This window comes from Balaenoptera borealis, assembly GCF_965194805.1.
Source record: "Balaenoptera borealis genome assembly, chromosome: 6".
Lineage (NCBI taxonomy): Eukaryota > Metazoa > Chordata > Mammalia > Artiodactyla > Balaenopteridae > Balaenoptera > Balaenoptera borealis.
The window spans coordinates 37,923,808-37,950,495 of NC_138863.1; the positions used below are offsets into that span (position 1 = coordinate 37,923,808).

At 38.2% G+C, this 26,688-nt stretch overlaps 1 protein-coding gene and 2 long non-coding RNA genes across 5 annotated transcripts in view; 2 read left to right on the forward strand and 1 right to left on the reverse strand.

The window, feature by feature from the left end:
• Nucleotides 1-26,688, reverse strand: part of LOC309631225 (MOB-like protein phocein) — a 42,336-nt gene that overhangs the window by 13,486 nt on the left and 2,162 nt on the right. Inside the window, exons 1-3 of one of the 3 annotated variants that reach the window (XM_082397449.1) lie at nucleotides 15,144-15,290; nucleotides 11,622-11,684; nucleotides 2,344-2,444 (exon numbers count right to left, since the gene is read on the reverse strand). In XM_082397449.1, coding sequence (XP_082253575.1) covers nucleotides 2,344-2,444; nucleotides 11,622-11,684; nucleotides 15,144-15,203 — 224 coding nt within the window. In that variant the 5' untranslated portion in view covers nucleotides 15,204-15,290. Of the gene's footprint in view, nucleotides 1-2,343; nucleotides 2,445-11,621; nucleotides 11,685-15,143; nucleotides 15,291-26,456; nucleotides 26,626-26,688 lie in introns of those variants that run through there. The other 2 variants (XM_082397451.1, XM_082397450.1) reach the window with 2 other exon arrangements.
• On the forward strand, nucleotides 2,453-7,365 carry LOC309631278. The gene is made up of 2 exons (XR_014246172.1): nucleotides 2,453-2,801; nucleotides 2,834-7,365. It is a non-coding gene; the product is annotated as an uncharacterized lncRNA (long non-coding RNA).
• LOC309631266 lies at nucleotides 11,695-26,505 on the forward strand. Its single transcript, XR_014246161.1, has 3 exons — nucleotides 11,695-14,734; nucleotides 22,529-22,688; nucleotides 23,294-26,505. It is a non-coding gene; the product is annotated as an uncharacterized lncRNA (long non-coding RNA).

Below are 26,688 nucleotides of genomic sequence, written 5' to 3' on the forward strand. Positions count from 1 at the left end.
GGTAATAAAGACGGGTGGTGATAAACAAGTTTCTCATCTAGTCCAACCTACTTATGGCCAACAGGAAAATTAAGCTAACTGACTTGGCAATGCTACAGGTACAATCTGTGGCAAATAGTGCAAACCTAACAGCTTCAAGTTAATTCAGTATAGGACTAACACACATAGTTATGCAGCTGAAAAGACAAACCAGAGCTGAAATCTAGTCTACACTCTAGTCACTAAGCCATGCATACTAGCATGGGATTGCAGCCACTGAGAGGAAGGGGCATCTTTTCCTAATTACAAATATTCAGTAGGGAGTAGTGGGAGATTTGACTGAGGTCATGATTCAATTCCCATTAACATCATAATATAATCAACTGCATTAATCAGTAACAGCAAGTATTAAGCCTCAAATCAGTAACATTAAGCACATGCAAAAAAAAAATCAAACTGCTTTTAAAACTCTTCTTGCTTAACTATAAAGATGTATATACACTATAATAAAGAGACAAAAGAATATATATGTCGTATATAATACATAAATTATACAAAACAAAAAAGGTGGCTAACATCAAAAAAAACCCCAAAAGTAATAACAATAGCACCAGGACAAATGGAATATAAATAAGAAAGATTTTACAAGTTTTGTATAATGCATATTTCATAGTCTAAGTTAAATAGGGAGGAAAAGGTTTTTCTTAGACCTAAAATAAAAACCTTGTAAATTAAAATGAACCCTCACTTTTTAGGAATTATGCTCACAGTGAAAAAAATACACTTGCTTATTTTCATCATTAATCCCATAGCTAAGGAAGTAGTTATTTTCAAAGCTGATTAAAAAAAGACAGAGGATATATTATACTAAAGTGCTCTCTATATTTATATGATTGGCATAACATCTACATACTCATGCTTTCAATTATCATGCATCGAGATGTATTAAAAAAAACAGGGCTTCCCTGGTGGCGCACTCAAAATTCCTGCAATGACCATTGCTAAGAATGCAGGTGTCGAAGGATCATTGACAGTTGAGAAAATTTTGCAAAGTTCTTCAGAAGTTGGTTATGATGCTATGCTTGGAGACTTTGTGAATATGGTGGAAAAAGGAATCATTGATCCAACTAAGGTAAATAGTTCACCAGTGTCTAAAAATACTTTCAAGAACTCTTCACTGGGCTTCCCTGGTGGCGCAGTGGTTGAGAATCTGCCTGCCAATGCAGGGGACACAGGTTCGAGCCCTGGTCTGGGGGGATCCCACATGCCGCGGAGCAACTAGGCCCGTGAGCCACAACTACTGAGCCTGCGCGACTGGAGCCTGTGCTCCGCAACAAGAGAGGCCGCGATAGTGAGAGGCCCGTGCACCGCGATGAAGAGTGGCCCCTGCTTGCCACAACTAGGAGAAAGCCCTCGCACAGAAACGAAGACCCAACACAGCCAAAAATAAATTAAAAAAAAAAAAACAAAAAAAAACCCAAAACTCAATCAAATAGTCAAGTGACTTGCCCAAGAAAATGGCAGATTACAAAGAAGTCTCAGCATCCTAAAACTGCTGAACGGTTATGACAAGACACTGTCTTAACAATATATAGACAAGCCTATAGCATCAAAACAAAACAACAGAAAAAGTACCTTGTCTACAAATTGAGGCACTCATCACAGGAAATGTAGTCTAATTTATTCAGGAAAAGTCATATCTCTACTCCACCTTATCATTTAAAAATCAACTCAAAGTAACAAACTCTGATGAACACATATCTCATACAGCATCCTCTATTTTTAATCTATCAACTCATCCTAGCTCCCATTTACAATGGAAAGTTTATAACTTCAAGAAATAACCTAGTAGCTTCAGAATACAACTGCTTCTAAACTTAACTCATGATTCATTAGAAATCAATTTTCTCATTCAAAGGATATTATGAAAAGCTCTAAAACCTCTTACTTCAGGATTATAATTAATCTCCATTTACCAAACGAAAGACTGGAAGTTCACAATAGTTAACAGGTAACTCATCAGCTACCAAGTCTAGACTAGGACCTCTAGAGAAAAATAAAGTAGGTAAGTAGTAAGTATTAGAAATGAGTAGGTACATGGAAATAATGCATCTGTGATTAAATGATGTAATTAAAGAAAACCGTGCAAAAAGATAATAAGGCCCAAATCCATAAATACAGAAAACCATGAGTAAATAACAATGTTGAAAACTTTATAACTTGAAAACATAAAAGCTTTAGAATTTGGCTTTTTGCTCTGTAGTTAACTAATTTAATTTATGATTCATAATCATCATTAATATTAAAGGTTATTTTTTACTACTAGGAGTACTATTACTATTTTGATACATCATAAAGACCTACCTTAAATGTTCATACTTCCATACACCTTCATCTTGGCCTTCAGGTGGTTCAAGAATTTTGTCAATATTCGAACAATCTGCTCTTATATTCTGTTGAATATACTACAAACAAAGAAGTTATTACAGTTAATTAAAATATACTACATGGTAAATCTTTTGAGACTTATTATTATTTAATGGGTACAGAGTTTCAGTTGGGGAAGATGAAAAAGTTCTGGAGATGGAGGTGGTAATGGTTGCACAACAATGTGAATGTACTTAATGCCACAGAATCGTACACTTAAAAATGGCAAAAATGATAAATTTTATGTTATATATTTTTTTACCACAATAAGAAAAAGCAGAGTAAACACCAAACAAGAAAATCCAAAGAAATCCATGCCCAGAAGTAATCAAACTGACAAAAACTAAAGCTAAAGAAGCCAGCGGGGGTGAATGTGTGTGTGTGTGTGTGTGTGTGTGTGTGTGTGTGTGTGTGTGTGTGTGTGAAGAATCCAGCGAAAAAAGAGACACATGACCTATAGAATAAGGATTCAAATGAGTGCAGCTTTCTTACCGGAAAACACAGGTGACAGGAGGAAATGGCAGAACAAGTTTAAAGTGCTGAAAGAAAAGCACTGTCAACCTCTGTATCTAGCAAAAATACCCTTCAGGAATGAAGATAAAGATATTTTCAGATGAAAGAAAACTAAGGAGGTTTACTGAGCTCTGCCCACCAGAGCAACACCCAACTCTACCCACCACAAGTACCCCCCATCAGGAAGCTTATATATATTTAAATGATATATTTAAAGTGATGAAAGGGAAGAAACTACAACCAAGATTACTCTACCCAGCAAGGATCTTATTCAGATTCGATGGAGAAATGGAAAGCTTTACAAACAAGCAAAAGCCAAGAGAATTCAGCACCACCAAACCAGCTCTACAACAAATGCTAAAGGAACTTCTCTAAGTGGGAAACACAAGAGAAGAAAAGGACCTACAAAAACAAACCCATAACAATTAAGAAAATGGTAACAGGAACATACATATCAATAATTACCTTAAACGTGAATGGATTAAATGCTCCAACCAAAAGACACAGGCTTGCTGAATGGGTACAAAAACAAGACCCATATATATGCTGTCTACAAGAGACCCACTTCAGACCTAGGGACACATACAGACTGAAAGTGAGGGGATGGAAAAAGATATTCCATGCAAACAGAAATCAAAAAAAGCTGGAACAGCAATACTCATATCAGATAAAATAGGCCTTAAAATAAAGAATGTTACAAGAGACAAGGAAGGACATTATGTAATGATCAAGGGATCAACTGAAGAAGATATAACAGTTATAAATATATATGCACCCAACATAGGAGCACCTCAGTACATAAGGCAACTGCTAACAGCTATAAAAGAGGAAATCGACAGTAATACAATAATAGTGAGGAACTTTAACACCTCACTTACACCAATGGATAGATCATGCAAACAGGAAATTAATAAGGAAACACAAGCTTTAAGTGATACAATACACCAAATTTAACTGATATTTATAGAACATTCCATCCAAAAACAGCAGACTACACTTTCTTCTCAAGTGCACACAGTACATTCTCCAAGACAGATCACATCTTGGGCCACAAATCAAGACTCGGTAAATTTAAGAAAATTCAAATCATATCAAGCATCTTTTCCGACCACAATGCTATGAGATTAGAAATCAATTACAGGGAAAAAAACCGTAAAAAACACAACACATGGAGGCTAAACAATACGTTACTAAATAACCAACAGATCACTGAAGAAATCAAAGAGGAAATCAGAAAATACCTAGAGACAAATTACAACGAAAACACGATGATCCAAAACCTATGGGATGCAGCAAAAGCAGTTCTAAGAGGGAAGTTTATAGCAATACAAGCTTACCTCAAGAAAAGAGAAAAATCTCAAATAAACAATCTAACCTTACACCAAAAGCAACTGTAGAAAGAAGAACAAACAAAACCCAAAGTTAGTAGAAGGAAAGAAATCACAAAGATCAGAGTAGAAATAAATGAAATAGAAACAAAGAAAACAATAGCAAAGATCAATAAAACTAAAAGCTGGTTCTTTGAGAAGATAAACAAAATTGATAAACCTTTAGCAAGACTCATCAAGAAAAAGAGGGAGAGGACTCAAATCAATAAAATTAGAAATGAAAAAGGATAAGTTACAACAGACACCTCAGAAATACAAAGCATCCTAAGAGACTACTACAAGCAACTCTATGCCAATAACATGGACAACCTGGAAGGAATGGACAAATTCTTAGAAAGGTATAACCTTCCAAGACTGAACCAGGAAGAAATAGAAAATATGAACAGACCAATCAAAAGTAATGAAATTGAAACTGTGATTAAAAATCTTCCAACAAACAAAAGCCCAGGACCAGATGGCTTCACAGGTGAACTCTATCAAACATTTAGAGAAGAGCTAACACCCATCCTTCTCAAACTCTTCCAAAAATTGCAGAGGAAGGAAAACTCCCAAACTCATTCTATGAGGCCACCATCACCCTGATACCAAAACCAGACAAAGATACTACAAAAAAAGAAAATTACAGACCAATATCACTGATGAATATAGATGCAAAAATCCTCAACAAAATACTAGCAAACAGAATCCAACAACACATAAAAAGGATCATACACCATGAGTGGGATTTATCCTAGGGATGCAAGGATTCTTCAATATATGCAAATCAATTAATGTGATACACCATGAAGAATAAAAACCATATGATCATCTCAATAGATGCAGAAAAAGCTTTTGACAAAATTCAACACCCATTTATGATAAAAACTCTCCAGAAAGTGGGCATAGAGGGAACCTACCTCAATATAATAAAGGCCATATACGACAAACCCACAGCAAATGTCATTCTCAATGGTGAAAAACTGAAAGCACTTCCTCTAAGATCAGGAACAAGACAAGGATGTCCACTCTTGCCACTATTATTCAACACAGTTTTGAAGTCCTAGCCATGGCAATCAGAGAAGTAAAAGAAATAAAAGGAATACAAGGTGGAAAAGAAGAAGTAAAACTGTCACTGTTTGCTGATCACATGATACTATACATAGAATCCTAAAGATGCCACCAGAAAACTACTAGAGCTAATCAATGAATTTGGTAAAGTTGCAGGATACAAAATTAGTGCACAGAAATCTCTTACATTCCTATACACTAACAATGAAATATCAGAAAGAGAAATTAAGGCAACAATCCCATTCACCATTGCAACAAAAAGAATACAATACCTAGGAATAAACCTACCTAAGGAGGTAAAAGACCTGTATTCAGAAAACTGTAAGACACTGATGAAAGAAATCAAAGATGACACAAACAGACAAAGAGATATACCATGTTCTTGGATTGGAAGAATCAATATTGTGGAAATGACTATATTATCCAAAGCAATCTACAGATTCAATGCAATCCCTATCAAATTACCAGTGGCATTTTTTACAGAGCTAGAACATAAAATCTTAAAATCTGTATGGAGACACAAAAGACCCCGAATAGCCAAAGTGGTCTTCAGGGAAAAAAACCGAGCTGGATGTATCAGATTCCGTGACTTCAGACTATACTACAAAGCTACAGTAATCAAGACAATATGGTACTGGCACAAAAACAGAAATATAGATCAATGGAACAGGATTGAAAGCCCAGAGTTAAACCCACACACCTATGGTCAATTAATCTATGACAAAGGAGGCAAGGATATATAATGGAGAAAAGGCAGTCTCTTTAGTAAGTGGTGCTGGGAAAACTGGACGGCTACATGTAAAAGAATGAAATTAGAACACTCCCTAACACCATACACAAAAATAAACTCAAAATGGATTAGAGACCTAGATGTAAGACCAGACACTACAAAACTCTTAGAGGAAAACATAAGAAGAACACTGACATAAATCACAGCAAGATCTTTTTTGATCCACCTCCTAGAGTAATGGAAATAAAAACAAAAACAAATGAGACCTAGTGAAACTTAAAAGCTTTTGCAAAGCAAAGGAAACTACAAACAAGACGAAAAGACAACCCTCAGAAGGGGGGGAAATATTTGCAAATGAATCAATGGACAAAGGATTAATCTCCAAAATATATAAACAGCTCATGCAGCTCAACATTAAAAAAACAAACAACCCAATCCAAAAATGGGCAGAAGACCTAAATAGACATTTCTCCAAAAAAGACATACAGATGGCCAAGAAGCACATGAAAAGCTGCCCAACATCACTAATTATTAGAGAAATGCAAATCAAAACTACAGTGTGGTATCACCTCACACCAATTAGAATGGGCATCATCAGAAAATCTACAAGCAATAAATGCTGCAGAGGGTGTGGAGAAAAAAGAACCCTATTGCACTGCTGGTGGGAATGTAAATTGATATAGCCACTATGGAGAACAGTATGGAGGTTCCTTAAATAACTTAAAATAGAATTACCATATGATCGAGCAATCCCACTACTGGGCATATACCCAGAGAAAACCATAATTCAAAAATACACATGCGCCCCATTGTTCATTGCAGCACTATTTACAATAGCCAGGTCATGGAAGGAACCTAAATGCCCATCGACAGACAAATGGATAAAGAAGATGTGGTACATATATACAATGGAATATTACTCAGTCATAAAAGGGAATGAAATTTGGTCATTTGTAGAGATGTGGATGGATCTAGAGACTGTCATACAGAGTGAAGTAAGTCAGAAAGAGAAAAACAAATGTCGTATATTAACGCATATATGTGGAACCTAGAAAAATGGTACAGATGAACCAGTTTGCAGGGCAGAAACAGAGACACAGAAGTAGAGAACAAACGTATGGACACCAAGTGGGGAAAGTGGCGGGGGGGTCGTTGTGGTGGGATGAATTGGGAGATTGGGATTGACATATAACACTAATATGTATAAAATAGATAACTAATAAGAAGCTGCTGTATAAAAAAATAAATAAAATTAAATTTAAAAATTTAAAAAAAAAGAAAGCTAAGGAGAATTCCTAGCCAGCAGACAGCTCTAAAAGAACTGCTAAAGGAAGTTCTTCAGTTAGACGGAAAAAAATAATACCAGAAAGAAACTTAGACTATCAGGAGCAACAGCAATTATATTAATATCTGGGTATAAATATATATTAGACCATTCTTCTCTTGATCTTTAAAATATGTTTGGCAGATGCAAGCAAAAAATATAATATTGTCTATAATATTGTGGGGTTTTCAATGTATGTAGATGTAATATAGATAACTAAAGCACAAAGGAGGAAAGTAAAATGGTCCAAATGATAATAGTTTCTACATTTCAATTGAAGCAGTAAAATACTGACTCTAAATAGACTGTGAAAAGTTAAGCATGAACTTAGTAATCTCTAGAGCAATCATCAAAAAAATTATATGATACAATCAAAATTAGAATTAAAATAGAATACTAAAAATGCTCTAATAACCCTTAAAAAGGCAGAAAAAGGAAACAGAAAAAAAAGAGGAAACTAAAAACAAGTAATAAAATGGTAATTCTAAATCTAAACATATCTATCAATAACCATATTAACATTAAATGGCCTATATATACCAGTTAAAAGATAAGGATTGTCAGAAAGAACAAAGAAATACGACCCAACTATACTGTTTATAAGAAACTTACTTCAAATATAATGATATAGGTAGGTTAAAAGTAAAAGGATGGAAAAAAACATATACCATACAAACATGAATCAAAAGAAAGCTGCAAGGAATGAAAGGTAGTTCAACATTAAAAAAAAAAAATTAACCAATATAATACACTACATTAATATACAGAGAAAAAAACACACAAGTATCTCAATTAATGCAGAAAAGTCATCTGACAAAATCCAACACCCTTCACGACAAAAACACAGAAAACTAGGTATATGAAAGAACTTCCTCAATATGATGAAGGGCATTTTGAAAAACCCACAGGTATGATGTTACTCATACTCAATGGTGAAAGACTGAAAGGTTTCCCTCTAAAATCAGAAATAAGGGAATTCCCTGATGGTCCAGTGGTTAGGACTCTATGCTTTCACTGCCAACGGCCTGGGTTCAATCCTTGGTCGGGGAACTAAGATCCTGCAAGCCACATAGCACGGCCCCCCCAAAAAATAAATAAATAAATGAGACAAGGATGCCTGTTTTCACCACTGCTATTCAATACTGTACTTAAATACCAGTGAGAACAATTAGACAGTAAATAAATAAATAAATAAATAAATAGCACAGGTGACATGATCCTATATAGAGAAATCCCAAAGAATCCACAGGAAAGCTCATAAAGCTAAGAAGTGAATTCAGTGAAGTAGCAGGATACAAGATCAAAATACAAAAATCAGTTGTGTTTCTATATACCTTCAATGAACAATTCAAAAAGAAAATTAAGAAAGGAACTCCTATATATTGATATATCTACATCTATATATAACTAAATCACCTTGCTATACACCTGAAACATTGCAAATCAACTCTACTTCAATAAAAAATAATAATAAAAATTAGAAAAAAAAAGAAAGCAACTCCATCTACAACAGTATCTGAAAGAATAAAATACCTAGGAATAAGTTTAAATCAGGAGATTAAATACTTGCATACTGAAAACTTCAAAACTTGCATAACCTAAAGCAATCTACAGATTCTGTGCAATCTCTATCAAAATTCCAACAGTCTTTTTTGTAGAAATGGAAAAGCTGATTCTCAAATTTATATGTAATTGCAAGGGGCACCAAATAGCCAAAATAATCTTGAAAAGAAAACATAAGTTGGGGGCTTCCCTGGTGGCGCAGTGGTTGAGAATCGGCCTGCCAATGCAGGGGACAAGGGTTCGATCCCTGGTCCGGGAAGATCCCAAATGCCGTGGAGCAACTAAGCCCGTGTGCCACAACTACTGAGCCTGCGCTCTAGAACCAGGGAGCAACAACTACTGAAGCCTGCGCACCTGGAGCCCATGCTCCGCAAGAAGAGAAGCCACCACAATGAGAAGCCTGTGCACTGCAAGGAAGAGTAGCCCCTGCTCACTGCATCTAGAGAAAGCCCAAAAAAGACCCAATGCAGCCAAAAATAAATAAATTAAAAAAAAAAAAAAAGAAGATAACATAAGTTGGAGGATGCAGACCTCCCAATTTCAAGACTTACTACAAAGCTATAGTAGTCGAAATAGTGTGGTACTGGGAATTCGCTGGTGGTCCAGTGGTTAGGACTCTGAGCTTCCACTGCAGGGGGCACGGGTTCAATTCCTGGTTTGGGGAACTAAGATTCCCCCACACTGTGCGGCCAAAAAACAACAACAACAACAAAACAGTGTGGTACTGACATAAGGATACACATATAAACCAATGGAACTGAATAGAGAAACTAGAAATAAACCCTCACATATACAGTCCAATGAATTTTTGACAAGGGTACCAAAACCATTCAATGTGGAAAGGTTAGTCATTTTAACCATTTTTATTTTATTTTATTTATTTTTTTTTTAAATTAATTAATTAATTAATTTATTTTTGGCTGTGTTGAGTCTTCGTTTCTGTGTGAGGGCTTTCTCCAGTTGCGGCGAGCGGGGGCCACTCTTCATCGCCGTGCGCGGGCCTCTCACTGTCGCGGCCTCTCTTGTTGCGGAGCACAGGCTCCAGACGCGCAGGCTCAGTAGTTATGGTTCATGGGCCTAGTTGCTCCGCGGCATGTGGGATCTTCCCGGACCAGGGCTTGAACCCGTGTCCCCTGCATTGGCAGGCAGATTCTCAACCACTGCGCCACCAGGGAAGCCCTTAACCATTTTTAAGTGTACGGTTCTGTGGCTTACTTGCATTCACAATGTTGTGCGACCAAAGAAAAGCCCTGGACCTGACGGTTTCACTGGTGAATTTTACTAAATATTTAAAGAACTAACATCAATCCTTCTCAAACTCTTCCAAAAAATTGAAGAGAAGGGCATACTTCCTAACTCCACTACAGCAGCATTCTTAATACCAAAGCCAGAGAAAGATACTCTAAGAAAACTAGAAACCAATATCCCTTATGAACACTGATGCAAAAATCCTAGCAAACCAAATTCAGCAGCAAATTAAAACTATACACCATGATCAAATGGGATTTATTCCTAGAATGCAAGGATGGTTCAACATACAAAAATTGATCAATATAATACACCATGTTAACAGAATGAAGGAAAAAAAAATACACAATCATCTCAATTGGTGCAGAAAAAGCATATGACAAAATTCAACACCTTTTTATGATAAAAACACTCGACAAACCAGAAATAAGAAGAAACTAACTCAACATAATAAAGGCCAAATATGAAAAACCTACAGCAAACATCATACTCAACGTGGAAGACTGAAAGCTTTCTGCTAAGATCAGGGACAAGATAAGGATGCCTGCTGTTGCCATGTCTATTCAAAATACTACTGCAAATTCCAGCCAGAGCAATTAGGCAAGAAAAAGAAATAAAAGGCATCCAGACTGGAAAAGAAGTAAATTTAGCTGTTTGCACATGAAATAATCTCACATGTAGAAAACCCAAAAGATTCCACAAAAAAATTGTTAGGACTAATAAACGAATTCAATGAAGTATCAGGACAAAACTCTACTTTTAAAGGGAAAAATATGTGCACATTTTTCCTCTTAATTTTTGCCAATTTCCAGGCATAGAGCTCCAGGTTTATATTTCTGTATCCTCCACAAGGCCTATCTCTTTGCTAGCCCGTTAAATATTTCCTGATTGAACAATACATTCTTTTTTTAAAAAATAAATTTATTTATCTATTTATTTATGGCTGTGTTGGGTCTTCATTGCTGTGCACGGGTTTCCTCTAGCTGCAGTGAGTGGGGGCTACTCTTCGATGCAGTGCGCAGGCTTCTCATTGCGGTGGCTTCTCATGTTGTGGGGCACTGGCTCTAGGCACGTGGGCTTCGGTAGTTGTGGCTCGCGGGCTGTAGAGCGCAGGCTCAGTAGCTGTGGCGCACAGGCTTAGTTGCTCTGTGGCATGTGGGATCTTCCCGGACCGGGGCTCGAACCCGTGTCCCCTGAATTGGCAGGCAGATTCTTAAGCACTGTGCCACCAGGGAAGTCCTAATATGCCATCTTAAAATGAGGTTTCATAAAAGTTTCAAACAGGTATCCCATTAATTCCATGGATTCTGGCTTGTGCTAAAAGTTACAGGAATATTTAACTATGCCAAAGGAAATAAAATGCTTAGGTTATTAGAGTTGCAAAAGTAACTATTGTTATTACCTGCTGAACAGCTAGTGTACTGTCCATTTCATCAAAGGATTCATCAGGCCAATTATAGAAATCCTATAAAAAAAATTTAATGATTAAAGCATGTACAAAGTTACAAAGAAGATGCAATACTATTACGATTAACTTCAATTCTTAATAAAGATCCGAAGTTATACCAGAGAAGAAAAGCCCTCATATGGTAAACAATGTGATTATTAGTGAATAAGTTAAAGGAATTTATTCAATGTTTTAAATGAACACCAAGATTTTATTTAATTGAACTATAAGCTATACTTTTTTCAGTCACAAATCCCTCAAATATGGCGCCCATAAACCTCTCATGTATTACTTAATTGATAAGTCTATCACTTTTTTGTTTATGATAGTTAAATATTTTTCTAAAAGTTATACTGAAAAAAAAAAATCTCCAGGCAGTAAAAAACTGAATCAGTTTTTACCCAAAGAGAATAGCTAGAGTTACTAGTAGTTACTACTCCATAAATATTATTTAAGACAGACATTATAAATTATAATTCCAATTCCAAATGGTGTTTTAAATTTCTAAATCAAAATATGAGCTCCATCAAAAGTAGTCATCTAAACAGAACAATCTTCTCTTAAGGGGAATATTTCTGTGGATCACTTTGCACTGGTTCTGAATTTCTCTATAGATAGTTCAGTTCACAGACGTTCCCCTAAGTGGTTAAGAACCTTTCCATTTGACAGCTGAAATATATCCCTTGTAGGTGCACAATGTCCAACGCATTGTAGGTACTCAATAAATGTCTGGGAAAAGGTAGTAGTAAACCAACAATCCATAACCCTGTATCTATCAACATGGATTAAGTCTCCAAAGGCCATGAGCAAAAATTGGAGCAAACTGCAGAATACAGTGCATGATACCACATGAATAAAAGTTTAAGAAAGTGCAAAACATACTTATGAATATAATGCATATATAATAAAAGTATAAAGGAAAGAAAAGGAATGATAATCACCATTACTGGCTGGGAGTGGACAGAAGACAGAAGAATGTGATACAGAGGGATTTAACTATATTAGTAATGTCCTAGTTCTGAGAGTAGGTGATGGGTATGGTATACCTTTTTAAGTGTCTTAAGCATTTCATATCTTTTAATAGTTGTCTTATCTGAATGAAAATGAACTTTATTTTAAAATGTCAAGAAATAAAAACTTTCTGGAAATTGTTCTAGGATGTCTTTTCCTAGACATCATCTATATTATCACCAGAAAGTAGTTTTTAAATTCTTCCTTTCTGATTTGTAGTGAAAAATGTTTCTATCAATACGCTTTGCCTATTCTTTCATTTAAAAAAAAAAAAAAAAGATAGTTTGTAGAATATTTTGTTTTTAAAATATTAGAAAACACATATAGTGATACACAGAAAAGATGTAAAAAAGTTAATTGGAAATTAAATGCTTTGCCTCATCATAACTGTGATATACTTTAAACACTTAAAAGAGGAGCCAAGGGACTTCCCTGGTGGCACACTGGTTAAGACTCCGTGCTCCCAGTGCAGGGGGCCTGGGTTCAATCCCTGGTCAGGGAACTAGATCCCACATGCATGCCGTAACTAAGAATTCACATGCCACAACTAAGGAGCCAGCGAACCGCAACTAAGGAACTTGCCTGCCACAACTAACACCTGGCACAACCAAATAAATAAATAAATAAATATTAAAAAAAAAACCAGGAGCCAAAAATCCAGCCTAATGAACATTCTCATCTAATTCAGTTAAACGTTTACTGAAAACCAACTCTGTGCTTATAACCCAATCTAACCAATTAAAAAAAAAAAAAGGAGAAAGATACTCTACCTACTCTATTATAGTTCTAAATAAATCATTTTAGAATAGACCCCTTTCACTTAAGGAAATCAGTGTGATAGACAAGGGATATGACAGAATGCTGCTTAAGTAGTCCTGTTTTTTTTTAATCCTAACCTTTTCTAATACATTTTATTTAACAACCTTGATCTATGACAATCTGGAAAAAAGCAAAGGAGTTTTCTTATAGGTGACTTACTCATAACAACACAGCAAACAGGTGTGTTACAATATTGAGTTAAAATCTATGACTCTAACCTTTCAAAATTAAGAACTTTTGAATAAGTAAAAATGGATGAGTCTCAGAATGTGAGTACAAAAGTCCATTTCTGAATTTAAAAACAAAAAGTTGATCACTTAAAAGAATCAGAAATAATGTTACCACAGAAAAAGAATTAAAGGTATCTGAGAAAAGATCATTTATAAAGAAAGAAACTTTAGAAACAGTAAAAGCATAAATAATATATAAATTCCGAGTAGTATGACCACAGAATTGCCAATAGAACTGACACATGTGACTCTATAAAAAAAGGCTTCCCAACTAAACTGTAAAATTCAGTACTAGAAGCAACTTGTTAAAAAGACAAGGTCACTAATGAACTAAGAATCGAATCTGGAGACTGTGCAACCTTGAGCAAATGCAGTCTAATTTCTGGGCTTCAGTTTCCTTTTCTGTGACATGCATCTAGGAAGCTGTCTGGATCTAAAAGTTCCCTTTGAAAGAACTCCCTTTCCAAAATTCTGTGCAAGATATTAAAATGTATTCTCTGGCATACTGTCATAGCTCCATGGTTGTTTCTGGTTTCCTCCCCCTCCATCTCTTTTTCTTTAAAATTACATTTTAACACATCTCTTCTGATTTTGGAGTCTGTACTCAATCGCAAGGCATTTCACCTGGCAGATTAATCAGATGAGGTCTATTTGATTTTTTTAAGAATGTGAAGCATCCCGTCTTTGGCAAATCCCAAGAATCAATACTGAAACAAGCACCAATTCACCCCAAGTACTGCCCTACTAAAAGGTGATAAAATTATAAGTTCATTCCCTATGCTTCACACATAGTAACAAGGAAATTGACAAGGAATGGCATCTAACAAGTCCCAGCCTGATGATGAAAACTTGCTAGACCAGAGAACAACTACGGAGAGAAGTGGTCAAAGGCAAACAGCAGGAAGAGGAGGATAAAGTAAATTATCGACTCCCGGATCCGGCTAGACAAGCTGGATGGCAGAAGTCGGGCACGTCACAGGCCAGGTAGGAAATGGAAACCAGGACTAGGTAGGCTGTTGTTTACACCCCTCCCACCCTGGCAGCCCCGACCCTCATGGCACCCCAGGGGTCTCCACCCGGCCGGCCGCGCCCCTCCCCGAACCTGGTCACTGGGGATCAGGGGAGAAGCGAGAACAAGCAGTCGCTGCTGACAAGCTCCCAGCCCCGGGCCTCCGCGGCCCCCACGCGCCCCTCACGCCCACCCTCCAGTCGGAGCTCCGCAGGCCTCGCGGGCCGCCGCCGCCTCAGCCAAACCGAGGGGCTGAGGCTCCGGAAGAGCAGGCCGGGCACCAGTGCCCCTGCCCGCCCGCCTGTCGCCCCGGCCCAACCTCCTCGCACAGGCATCCACCTTCCAGGTGCGGCGCAGCTCGGCACCAAGAGTCCCCTCCCCCCTCCACCAGAGGTGCAGAGATAGTACCTGAGCCTTGGTGCCCGGCCTGTTACGCCTCAGCACTGCCGTCCCCTCCGCCATGACCATAGTGCCAGAGTCTGGGCGGCTGAAGTCGGTACCCGGATGTAGGGGACGGCTGCCTGCGCGGGGGGCGGGGCGGAGTGGCGCTCTTGGTCCGGGAGAGGGGGAGGGGCGACGGCTGACGGCACAGCCGCAGCCTGCGCGGGGCAGGTTGGGAGGAACCGGAGGAGGCCGGGAAAGGGCCGGCGGGCGGAGGGAGGGGACTGGAGAAGGAACATCCGACGACTCACTGGGGGCAATGTGGCGGGAGGGAGAGACCCCCGCCGCGGAGGCCGGGAGTGGCTGCGAGGGAGTCCGCAGGCCAGCGCAGAGAGGCGCTGCGGGAATGTGCAAGTTCGGCGTAACGCGTTGGTGCATCTCCTTGGGCTTAACTTTGACGTTGGTTAACGTTGGAAGGACAGAGCTTGCACAATGGCGACCGTTTCAGTAAACCCTTGTGCAAGCAAATACCTAGAGAAGCGTAATTCTGTCCCGAAATCTGCCTAGGCGTGCAAAGTGGGAAACACGCCAGCAGTCTGGGAGAATTCCACAGACCCTGCATGAAATCGACCCAATTTCAAATCAGACTCGGGCTTAGAGTGTGAAATGATATTTCCGCTATCCACTACCTTCAAAACCAAGGGCTTTTCAGTAACAAGCTTGTTTGTGTAGATGAGACCCAGATGCCAATTATCTGAGATAGAGTGGACATCTGGTATTGTGTGTCAAGCAAACAAAATTAACTTGTAAATTTTGCAAGTCAGAAGCAGGAGGAGAAAATGAATGCCCCTTGATAGACAGTGGGAGTTGTGCATCTTACAGGATTTCAGATTTCCTTTGCTGCAAGTTTTAAGTGTTCTCTTAAGTCATGAAATCACAGTAGTATTGGCAAACTTTTTTTTTTGTTCCTGCTTGGAAACCTTAAATATTTGATCTGGGATGACGGAGGCCATAGGTTACCAGATGCGAAGACAGTTAAAAGAGTAAACAGTGTATATACAGTAGGGTGATTTACAAGAGAGGAAAACATCAGATATCCCATCAAGTACACCTAAAGGTGTATTGAGAATGCTGAGAGATGTAGCAGAGCCTCCAAAGCTGGAAGGGAGGAGTGGAGCAGAGGTTGGTTAAAATGAGTAAGTGCAAAGCTGAATAACTCATGACTTGGAATTTTGTTCAAAAGCATTTAACAACGGGAAGTCTGTTTGCCTTTGAGTAAGATACTTTCTATTGGGAATATGTAGAGACTGGTAACTTTTTTTTTTTTTTTTTGGTCTGCGTTTGGTCTTCATTGCTGTGAGCGGGCTTTCTCTAGTTGGGCGAGCAGAGGCTACTCTTTGTTGTGGTGCGCGGGCTTCAGTAGTTGTGGCACGTGGGCTCAGTATTTGTGGCTCGCAGGCTCTAGAGCGCAGGCTCAGTAGTTGTGGCTCACGGGCTTAGTTGCTCCGCGGCATGTGGGATCTTCCCGGACCAGGGCTCGAACCCGTGTCCCCTGCATTGGCAGGAGGATTCTTAACCACTGCGCCACCAGGGAAGCCCCGAGACTGGTAACTTTTCAAGAGCAAGGACAATTCCATCACTACCTCATAGACAGCAAAAAATTTATTCATTCAACAAGTATTTATTAAGCCCCAGTGAGGTAAAAGTATGAAAAGGAGGCATCCTTAACCATAAGTTGCCTAGAGTCTAGCAATGGAGACAGCCGTGCAAATCACCAATTCTCTTACTAAATACAGTCAGAATCTAAGGCAAGCGGCAGCTAAATATTGCCTCCCTAAGAGAGAGAAGGGTGGGTCTGTAGAGAGCAGAGTCTTAGGTCTGTGGACAACCTCGCCTCATTTACTCCAAGGATTCAGTTAAAATTTCCCAGATTGTGTGGTAGTCCCCGAGCTGTAAATATCAGTTACCTATAGTTGAAGGGGCTCATCTTAATGTTCTCTTAAGTCCAGATTTAATAATACTTAAGTAATACTGTTTCAGCCCATCTGAAAAGAACAAAAGAAAAAGTGAATAAGTAGGTGTTAAATTAAGGTACAAAATACGTATTCATCTCTCTGAAAAGTCTAATCAAGTTACATTGTGATGTCAATTCTGGCCTTGTTCACAGGAAGAACCTTTTTCTTTATGGTTGAAATGTTTCTAGCTCATAACCTTCACATTTTAATTCTTCTATCAGTCTGCAGATTATGACCTCCAAGCAAAAACAGTTTTATAACCACGATTAATTTAGGGGATGGGGGAAGAAGAAGAAAAAAAAAGCATGATCAGTACCATAACAGTTACATGTAATAATGGGTTACTTGAATATTTTGGTTAAAGAAGGAGTCGTCTTTTTAAAGGCAGTATGGACAAATGAAAATAACTTTGGACTGAGATTCAAGAAATCTAAATTCTCTTGCTTATTGACTGTAAGACTTTGAACAATGTATCAAATAAAAGGGTTTTTTTTTTTTTGGTAATAAAACTATTGCACAGCAGTTCTTTCCCTCTGCCTCATAGAGTATGAAAGTATAAAAGTAAATACTCCTGGAAGTCTCTTAAAGTTTTAGAAGAAAATATTTTGTAAATCCAAATAATCATAAGTAATTTCAAAACCATCTATCCAATATGAAATTCTCTTTGGGGAGTTTTAAAATCCAAGTAAAATAGTGAATGCCCATTGTGTGTAAGGCACTGAGCAAGTGCTGAGAAACATGAATAAGATGTATAATCTATCCTCAAAAAGCTTAAAAATGAATGGGAAAGGAGGATATGTAAATTACTATACTACAGAGCAAGATGTCTTAAGTGTTAAGCAGCCCCTGATGGTTGCCCGCTTGCTCTCCATACCCATTCACTCATGTTCTTTGCATACAGACTTTGATCTTGCTCAGTATCCATCTCTCCGAATTTGAGCAGAGAAAGGGAAACCCACCTCTAGCTGCGGGACAAACCCTCATTGGCCTAAGCCAATGTTTAGTTAAAGGGTGAGCATGTGACTCCATTTTAGCCTAAAGAGATATGAAAAGATATCTGATGGAGCATTTTAGGGATAGGTTTTCTTAATCTTGACAAGATACTAAAAGAGATGGTCCCTTTTTTCTGCCACTGAACCTTGTCAAGTCTGGGGCTGCATCAACCATCTTGGCTTGAAGGAAGCCAGCCTAAGAGCAAAGCTGATGCAGTGAATGATGTATGAAGTAGTTGAAATGTGCCATAAAGTAGCATTTATCTGTGGAGTTGCAGGAGATTTCATTCCAGGCCAAGTAAAGGTGAAGCAGCAGTGAAGTATGGAGATGTATGTTCATAGCTGAACGAATTAGTTGTATATGTAGCTTTATACATTTCCAATGTATTATTTGAAAATTAATTTCTCTTTATAAAAATTGTTATAGACAAAATTTTTTTAATTTATAAAGTTCAAACTTAGACAACTTTGACTACAAATGGGTGAGAGACTGACCTCCCACTGCACTTCATTTTTCTCTCTAGAATATTTGGCCAATTAGTGATTGTGGTAGCCAGCTGCCAAGATGGCCCCCAGTGATTATTATCTCTCGGTATTTACACCTTTGTGTGGTTCTCTCTCATGCTGAATAGGGCTGACCTGTTTAACCAATAGGTTCTGTGAAAATGATGTTGTGTGACTCCTGATGTTAGGTGATAGACATTGTGGCTTCTGCCTTGCTCTCTTAGCTCACCTGCCCTGGGTGAGAAAGCTGTCATGTGTGAGGACCCTCAAGTAGCCTATGAGGGATCTGCATGGTGTGGAACTGAAGCTCCCACCAAAAGCAAGCATCGACTTGCCAGCGTAAGTGACCATCTTGGAAGTATAACTTCCACCTCCAGTCAAACCTTTGGATGATGGCAGCCTCATGAAAGACCCCAAACTAGGACCACCCAAATAAGCTGCTCCCAAATTTCTGATGTACAGATACTGTGTGAGATGTTCATTGTTGTTTTAAGCCACTAAGTTTGGGGTGATTTGTTATGCAGCAATAGATAACTAATACAGTAGTTCCTGAACTTTCAGGAAGATGTGATCAGAAGAGACAAGTCACAACAGACTATTATCATTTCCTCTTTTTAAGAGGGGACCTCATGTCTTTCATGAAGTTAACAGCATTTTTTACCTTTCTTTTCTTTCTTTTTTTTTTTCTTAATACTTACTTATGCATTTATTTGGCTGTGCTGGGTCTTAGTTGCCATGTGCAGGATCTTTAGTTGCAGCATGTGAACTCTTAGTTGTGGCATGTGGGATCTAGTTCCCTGACCAGGGATCGAACCTAGACCCCTGCATTGGTAGCTCAGAGTCTTAGCCACTGGACCACCAGGGAAGTCCCTACCTTTATCTTCTAGATGACAGCAATCTCTATCTAAAATTATGCTATTACTTTAGTTGTTTACTTCTGCCTCCCCCATTTTATTCATCCCTGTATCTCCAGTGCCTAAGACAGTGCCTGACACATGTTCAAAAAAAAATGAATTACTTAAAAATACTATAATAAACTGACCTTTTGAAATGACAAGCCAGATAAGTAAGTACCCATTGATGTTTTTTCCAAGTCAAGTCTCCAGGCTAAATGAGACTGAAAGAGCATTTTGTAAGAATTTGGCTAAATTTTAACATGTCTTAAAGAACTAGGCTTAATCTGTAAGAAGAAAGAGGGTTTGGATCCATTCCTTATCTCTTATAACAGGAAAATCTCCATGTAAGCCAAGATTGAAAAAAAAAAACCCCATAAACTATAAAACCAAAAACTATAAAAATACCTAAAGAAACCAATGGAAGAAGCTTACATTGGAGAAGACTTTTCAGAGTTTGAAATAATAACCAGAAGCTATAATGGAAAACAGTTATTTATTCAACTATACCAAAATGACTTCCTGCAAATTCAAAGCATAAACAAAATCAAAGCCAAAATGATAAACTGGAGGAAAAGAATTTGTCACAAAGAAACAATTCCCCTGATAGATAAAGATATCATAAAAGGCCAGTCACCCAGTAGAAAAATGAGCAGAAGATACTAACAGTCAATACGGACTGTCAGTTAACAGTAAAGGAAATAGAGATGGCTCTTAAACACATGAGATCCTCACCCTCATTCATAATGATAAAATTATCAGTTTGGCAAAACATAAACTTTATAACATCCTGTATTATTGAGAGTCGGGAGAAATCAGCAGTCTCATACGTTGTTGGTAGGACTATTAATTGATAGAACTTCTGTGAAGGGCAACTTGAAGGGGTGTGTGTGTGTGTACACATATATGATTAAAGTCCGCATACCCTTTGACATAGCAGTTAACATGCCTAGCAATTTATCTTACAGATATGAAATATATGCAGAAATTTTATTTATTGCAGAAGTGTTTCTAATAGCATAAGTTTAGAATTTAAATGTCCATCAATAGGAAATGCTTAAATAAATTTTGGTTCATCCAAATAATGAAACATCATACAGCTATAAAGAGAATGAAACTTTTATGTAGTTTATAGATTAATTCCAAAGACAAGTTGTTAATACAAAAAGAAACAAGGTGCCAAATGGTGTGTATGGAATATTTTATTTTTTAAAAGGAAAATGAATATATATATATATATATTTCATATGCACAAGATACATATGTTTATACATACACATATACATATGTATACATAAAACACCCCTGACAGGAAGAATATAAACTGTAACACTAGTGCCTCCAGGAATGGAACTTTGTGGCTAGGGCACAGGGATGGGAAGGACTCTTACATACACATTATCTAGTTTTAAAAAAATTAAAGTTTAAGGAAAAAAAATAACAGGCTTGACTCAAAATGTTAAGGGACATCTTGTGCCCTCCTTTTACAGTTAATTCTTGAACTAAGAGGGGTCAGATGATTTGTCAGATGTCACTTAACTAGTATGTAAGCAACATGGGATCCAGAGCCTAGGTTTTATTGAGCTCTCTCATACAGATTGCTTAAGGGTAAAGAAAAACATTTAAATAGTCTTCACATAAATAAATAAAAAGCTCAAAACTCCATTTTTGTGTGGGTGCAGAGAAAACAGCAATTAGCTTTCTGGATGAGGCATGTTTTAGTATCATGCTGGAGAACAATCTGGCAGTCCTTGCTGAGAAGCTTAAAAATGCTCACAGCTAGGTAAGTATTGTTGAGAGTAAATTGCTGTATCAGATATCAAACTTAAATATAACAGTTTATATTTATATTGAAAACACTGTGATGGAACAGAGAGATCAATGAAACAGACTATAAAATCCAGGAATATGTTTATTTAAAACTTTAATGTATGATAAAGGTGACATTTCAAATTTGGGGGCAGGGGAGTGGTGGTGGGGAAGAATGGATAATCCAATAAAGTTGAGACAAGATAATCATTGGTTAAAAAAAAAAGACACATACACTATACACTAAAATTATGGATCAATGAATTACTTACATTTCCAAAAGAAAAAATGTACTGGAAGAATGAGATTTGACTAGCTAGAAACAAAACTGCACATCAAATTAGGAAACAAATGTGACAAGTTCACACCTCTATTATATAAAACCTTATGATCCATGTTGGTGGGAAAGCGGAATGGTGTGGCCACTATGGGAAACAGTTTAGAGGATCCTCAAAAAGTTAAAAATAGAACTACCCTACTTCTATTCAGGAATCCCACTTCTATATATCTAAAAGAATTGAAATCAGAATCTCAAAGAGATATTAGCACTTCCATGTTAACTGTAGCACTATTTACAACAGCCAAGATGTGGAAGCCTAAATGTCCATCTACTGGATGAATGAATATAGAAAATGTATATACATACATTGGAATATTATTCAGCCTTAAAGAAGAAGGCAATTCTGCAACATTTGACAACATGGAATGAACCTTGAGGACATTAAGCTAAGTCAAATAAGCCAATCATAGAAGGACAAAATACTGCATTCCACTTACATGAAGTATCTAAAATAGTCAAACTCATATAAGCAGAGAGTAGAATGGTGATTGCCAGGGACTAGGGGGAGGGGAAAATGGGGAGTTGCTAATCAACAGGCATAAAGTTTCAGTTAAGTAAGATGCAAAAGTTCTAGAGATCTACTGTACTACATTGTGCCTATAGTTAACAATATTATGATGTACACTTAAACATCTGTTAAGAAGGTATATCTCATGCTAAGTGTCCTTACCACAATAAAAATGAAAAAAACATGTTGTAATCCCAATTTTTAAAAATAAGAACTTTTTGTAAAGCATAGTTTCCGGAGCAATAGAGGAAAAAAATCATAATCTTGATAATGGTAATACTTTCACAACAGAATAGCTCCCTGGTAACTTTAATTTTATTCTCAATTTTTCTTTTTTTTTTTTTTGTATAGAATTGTGGAAGGCAGACTTTGAAGTCAGACAAACCTGAGTTCAATTCCAGCCTATGACTTAAAATATATGTCACCTTGAGCAAGTTACTCTACCTCTCTCTGCATGCTTCACCTATGAGGCAAAGAACATCTGCCTCACAGAGTTGCTATGATTACACAGGTAAGCAAGATTATATGTTAAGTGCCTAGAACAGTGCCTGGCAAGAGGTCAAAAATGGTAATGTTATGAAAACTCCAGTCAGAATTTTACCTATTTTACCATTCTCCTTACCATTTATATTTTCCTGTTGAACAAAAGGTAAATGACAACATGCTTGTTTTTTAAAATTTATTTTTGGCTGCGTTGGGTCTTCATTGCTGTGCCCAGGCTTTCTCTGGTTGTGGCAAGCGGGGGCTGCTCTTCGTTGCAGTGTGTGGGATTCTCATTGCGGTGGCTTCTCTTGTTGCAGAGCACGGGCTCTAGGCACGTGGGCTTTGGTAGTTGTGGCACGCAGCCTCTAGAGAGCAGGCTCAGTAGTTGTGGCGCACGGGCTTAGTTGCTCCACGCCATGTGGGATCTTCCCAGACCAGGTATCGAACCCGTGTTCCCTGCATTGGCCGGTGGATTCTTAACCACTGAGCCACCAGGGAAGTCCCAACATGCTTTTCTAAAACACATGGGTCCACACCCACAATACCCATATTTTTGGCCCAAATTTTTCATGCCAAAATTCTTTTCCCTATTAATTCCCAATATAATCTCACAATCTAAAGTTATTTCTTTAGCAGTTCTGCTAGACGAGGACAATTTCTGTGGTACAAAAAGAATTCTCCCGGGCTTCCCTGATGGCGCGGTGGTTGAGAATCTGCCTGCCAATTCAGGGGACACGGGTTCGAGCCCTGGTCTGGGAGGATCCCACATGCCGCGGAGCAGCTAGGCCCGTGAGCCACAATTACTGAGCCTGCGCTCCGCAACAGGAGAGGCCGCGATGGTGAGAGGCCCGCGCACCGCGATGAGGAGTGGCCCCCACTTGCCGCAACTGGAGAAAGCCCTAGCACAGAAACGAAGACCCAACACAGCAATCAATCAATCAATCAATCAATCAATCAATCAATAAATAACCCAAAGTTAAAAAAAAAAAAATTTGTGTGTGTGTGTTTAAAAAAAAACAAAAGAATTCTCCCGTCCTTCTGGTTTAGTAGGTTATGGAAGGAGCCCTGAAATTTAAGTATAGCAGGTAATTCGAAGGATGAACCAAGGTTTGGAAACTCATCTTAGATCTCAAAACTTATTTGCTTGGGTCTGGGGGAAAAAATCAGTATTAATGGGAAAGCCATAGCCTTTGACTGCATTCCTAATTGCAATTTACCAGCTACATGGCCTTGAACAAGTTTCCTCTTCTCCTCCGTCAGTTTTCTCATTGGTAAATGAGAGGGAAATCTGTGCTTACAAGGTTATGACCTCCAAAGCACATTAGCTGTGCCTGGGGCACAGCAGGAAATTGATGACCCACTTGGGTTCTGTAAAAATTGATTGATTGATTGATTGATTGATGGCTGTGTTGGGTCTTCATTGCTACACACGGGCTCTTCTCTGGTTGTGGCGAGCGGGGGCTACTCTTCGTTGTGGTGCGCGGGCTTCTCATTGCAGTGGCTTCTCATTGTGGAGCATGGATTCTAGGCGCGCGGGCTTCGGTAATTGTGGCACGTGGGCTTTGGTAATTATGGCATGCAGGCTCAGTAGTTGTGGCGCACAGGCTTAGTTGCTCCGTGGCATGTGGGATCTTCCTGGACCAGGGCTCGAACCTGTGTCCCCTACACTGGCAGGTGGATTTTTTTTTTTTTACTTTTTTTAAATTTATTTTTTATACAGGTTATTATCTATTTTATACATATTAGTGTACATATGTCAATCCCAATCTCCCAGTTTATCCCATCCCCCCACCCCCACTTTCCCCCCTTGGTGTCCATACGTTTGTTCTCTACATCTGTGCCTCTATTTCTGCCTTGCAAACCGGTTCATCTGTACCATTTTTCTAGATTCCACATATATGCATTAATACACAATATTTGCTTTTGAGTTATTTCACTCTGTATGACAGTCTCTAGGTCCATCCACATCTCTGCAAATGACCCAATTTTGTTCCTTTTTATGGCTGAGTAATGTTCTGTTGTATATACGTACCACATCTTCTTTATCCATTCGTCTGTCGATGGGCATTTAGGTTGCTTCCATGACCTGGCTATTGTAAACAGTGCTGCAATGAACATTGGGATGCATGTGTCTTTTTTGAATTATGGTTTTCTCTGGGTATATGCCCAGTAGTGGGATTGCTGGGTCATATGGTAATTGTATTTTTAGTTTTTAAGGAAGGCAGGCGGATTCTTAACCACTGTGCCACCAGGGAAGACCACGAGTTTCTAATCTCTTTACCCAAATATGACGAAAGCCTTATATACCAAATGGCACTAATGCATACATTAACATAAATACACATACGTAATACTTTACTGATGGGGATGTGATCAAAAGTTGAGACCATTATTCCATGTCACTTAAAATTTCATCTAGACGTTGATTCCACAAGAAAAATATGGAACACAACTTTTAAAAGACATGATCATACACTAGCTTATAAGCAACCAAAACTAGGCCACACATTTGACTGCAAGGCAGAAAGAGCTGGTAGCTGAGAGGCAGTCATGTTTAGGGGTTGGTAATCAACTTTGTTGTAGGATTGTTTGGGTTCAAATCTTAATTCTCCCTGGCTGCTATAGCTAAATCAAGCTATTTATCCAGTTCTGTCAGTTTCCTATTTGTTAAACTCAATAAATTATATACTAGATACCTACCAATTGCCAGACACTTTTAGACACCCACTCCCCTTTTCCATAGTCATTATCACCAGGACTGAAATGTGTATTAAGTACTTAGAATTGGCTGACAAAGTAGCAGCGGCCATAAAGGATGAAGTTTTAGACAGCATCTGAATGTGGACTACCTATGTCCAAATACTGGCTTTGCCATTTCCTACAGTGTCCCTGGTTATTACTTAACCCCTCTGTGCCCCACCTTCCTTATCTGCAAGACACGAATAGTACCTGGCTCATATGCTGTTAAAAGACTAAACCATCTGCTATATGAAAAGTACCTACAATGGAGGCCAGTACCTGGAAAATGCTTCTTAAAGAGCTGGCTATGGGGACTTTCCTGGTGGTGCAGTGGTTAAGAATCTGCCTGCCAGTGCAGGGGACATGGGTTTGAGCCCTGGTCCAGGAAGATCCCACATGCTGCGGAGCAAGTAAGTCTGTGCGCCACAACCACTGAAGCCCGCGTGCCTAGAGCCCGTGCTCCACAACAAGAGAAGCCACCACAATGAGTAGCCCGCTCACCTCAACTAGAGAAAAGCCCGCATGCAGCAATGAAGAACTAATGCAGCCAAAAATAAATTTTAAAAAAGTTAGCTATGCCTGGCATATAGAAGGCACCCAGCCAGTGTGAGCTATTATACCCTGCCTTCGATTTTTTGCCAAGTATATTATGTAGTAGTGTTGTTTTAAAAACCGGAAGTGTTAAGTTTTTCAAAATATAACTTAAGAAATAAGACATATGAGACTAGATTTCATAAACTACACTGAAATGTTTGATATATATGAGGTCAGAATGTTGCTACTTGTCTTTACCTTCTTAAAATGTTAAGTAAGTGTAAATCTATGGCTTTGTATCAGCGTCAACTATATATGTAAAAAGCTAACCTCAACTTGAAAACTGAAAACTTTGTTTCCCTGAATTCTCTGCAGGTTATTTCTAAAAAAAAAAGCCCCATAAGCTAAGAACCCTAGAAACCATCTTGAATCACTAAATAAAGATAAACCGTTCATTTATATACTTTTATTTGGGAATGTTTAAATCAATACAGAGAAAACTAAATTTCAGAGACACTGAATATCATTAGTTTGGATATCATTACTTTATTATAAAAGAAACACGGAAATTATTTACAGGATGAAAGATTTCAGAACTTCAGTGGCAGCTTCACGTGATGCCATTTCAATAGTGACTTATTTTAGTCGACATATTTTCCAAGAATGTCACCATCTCTAAATAAGAAATAATCCTGCAAACAGAGAAATGGTTAGTTAAGAAAACTAATAGCAAATACTTAGCCTCTCCTTAATAT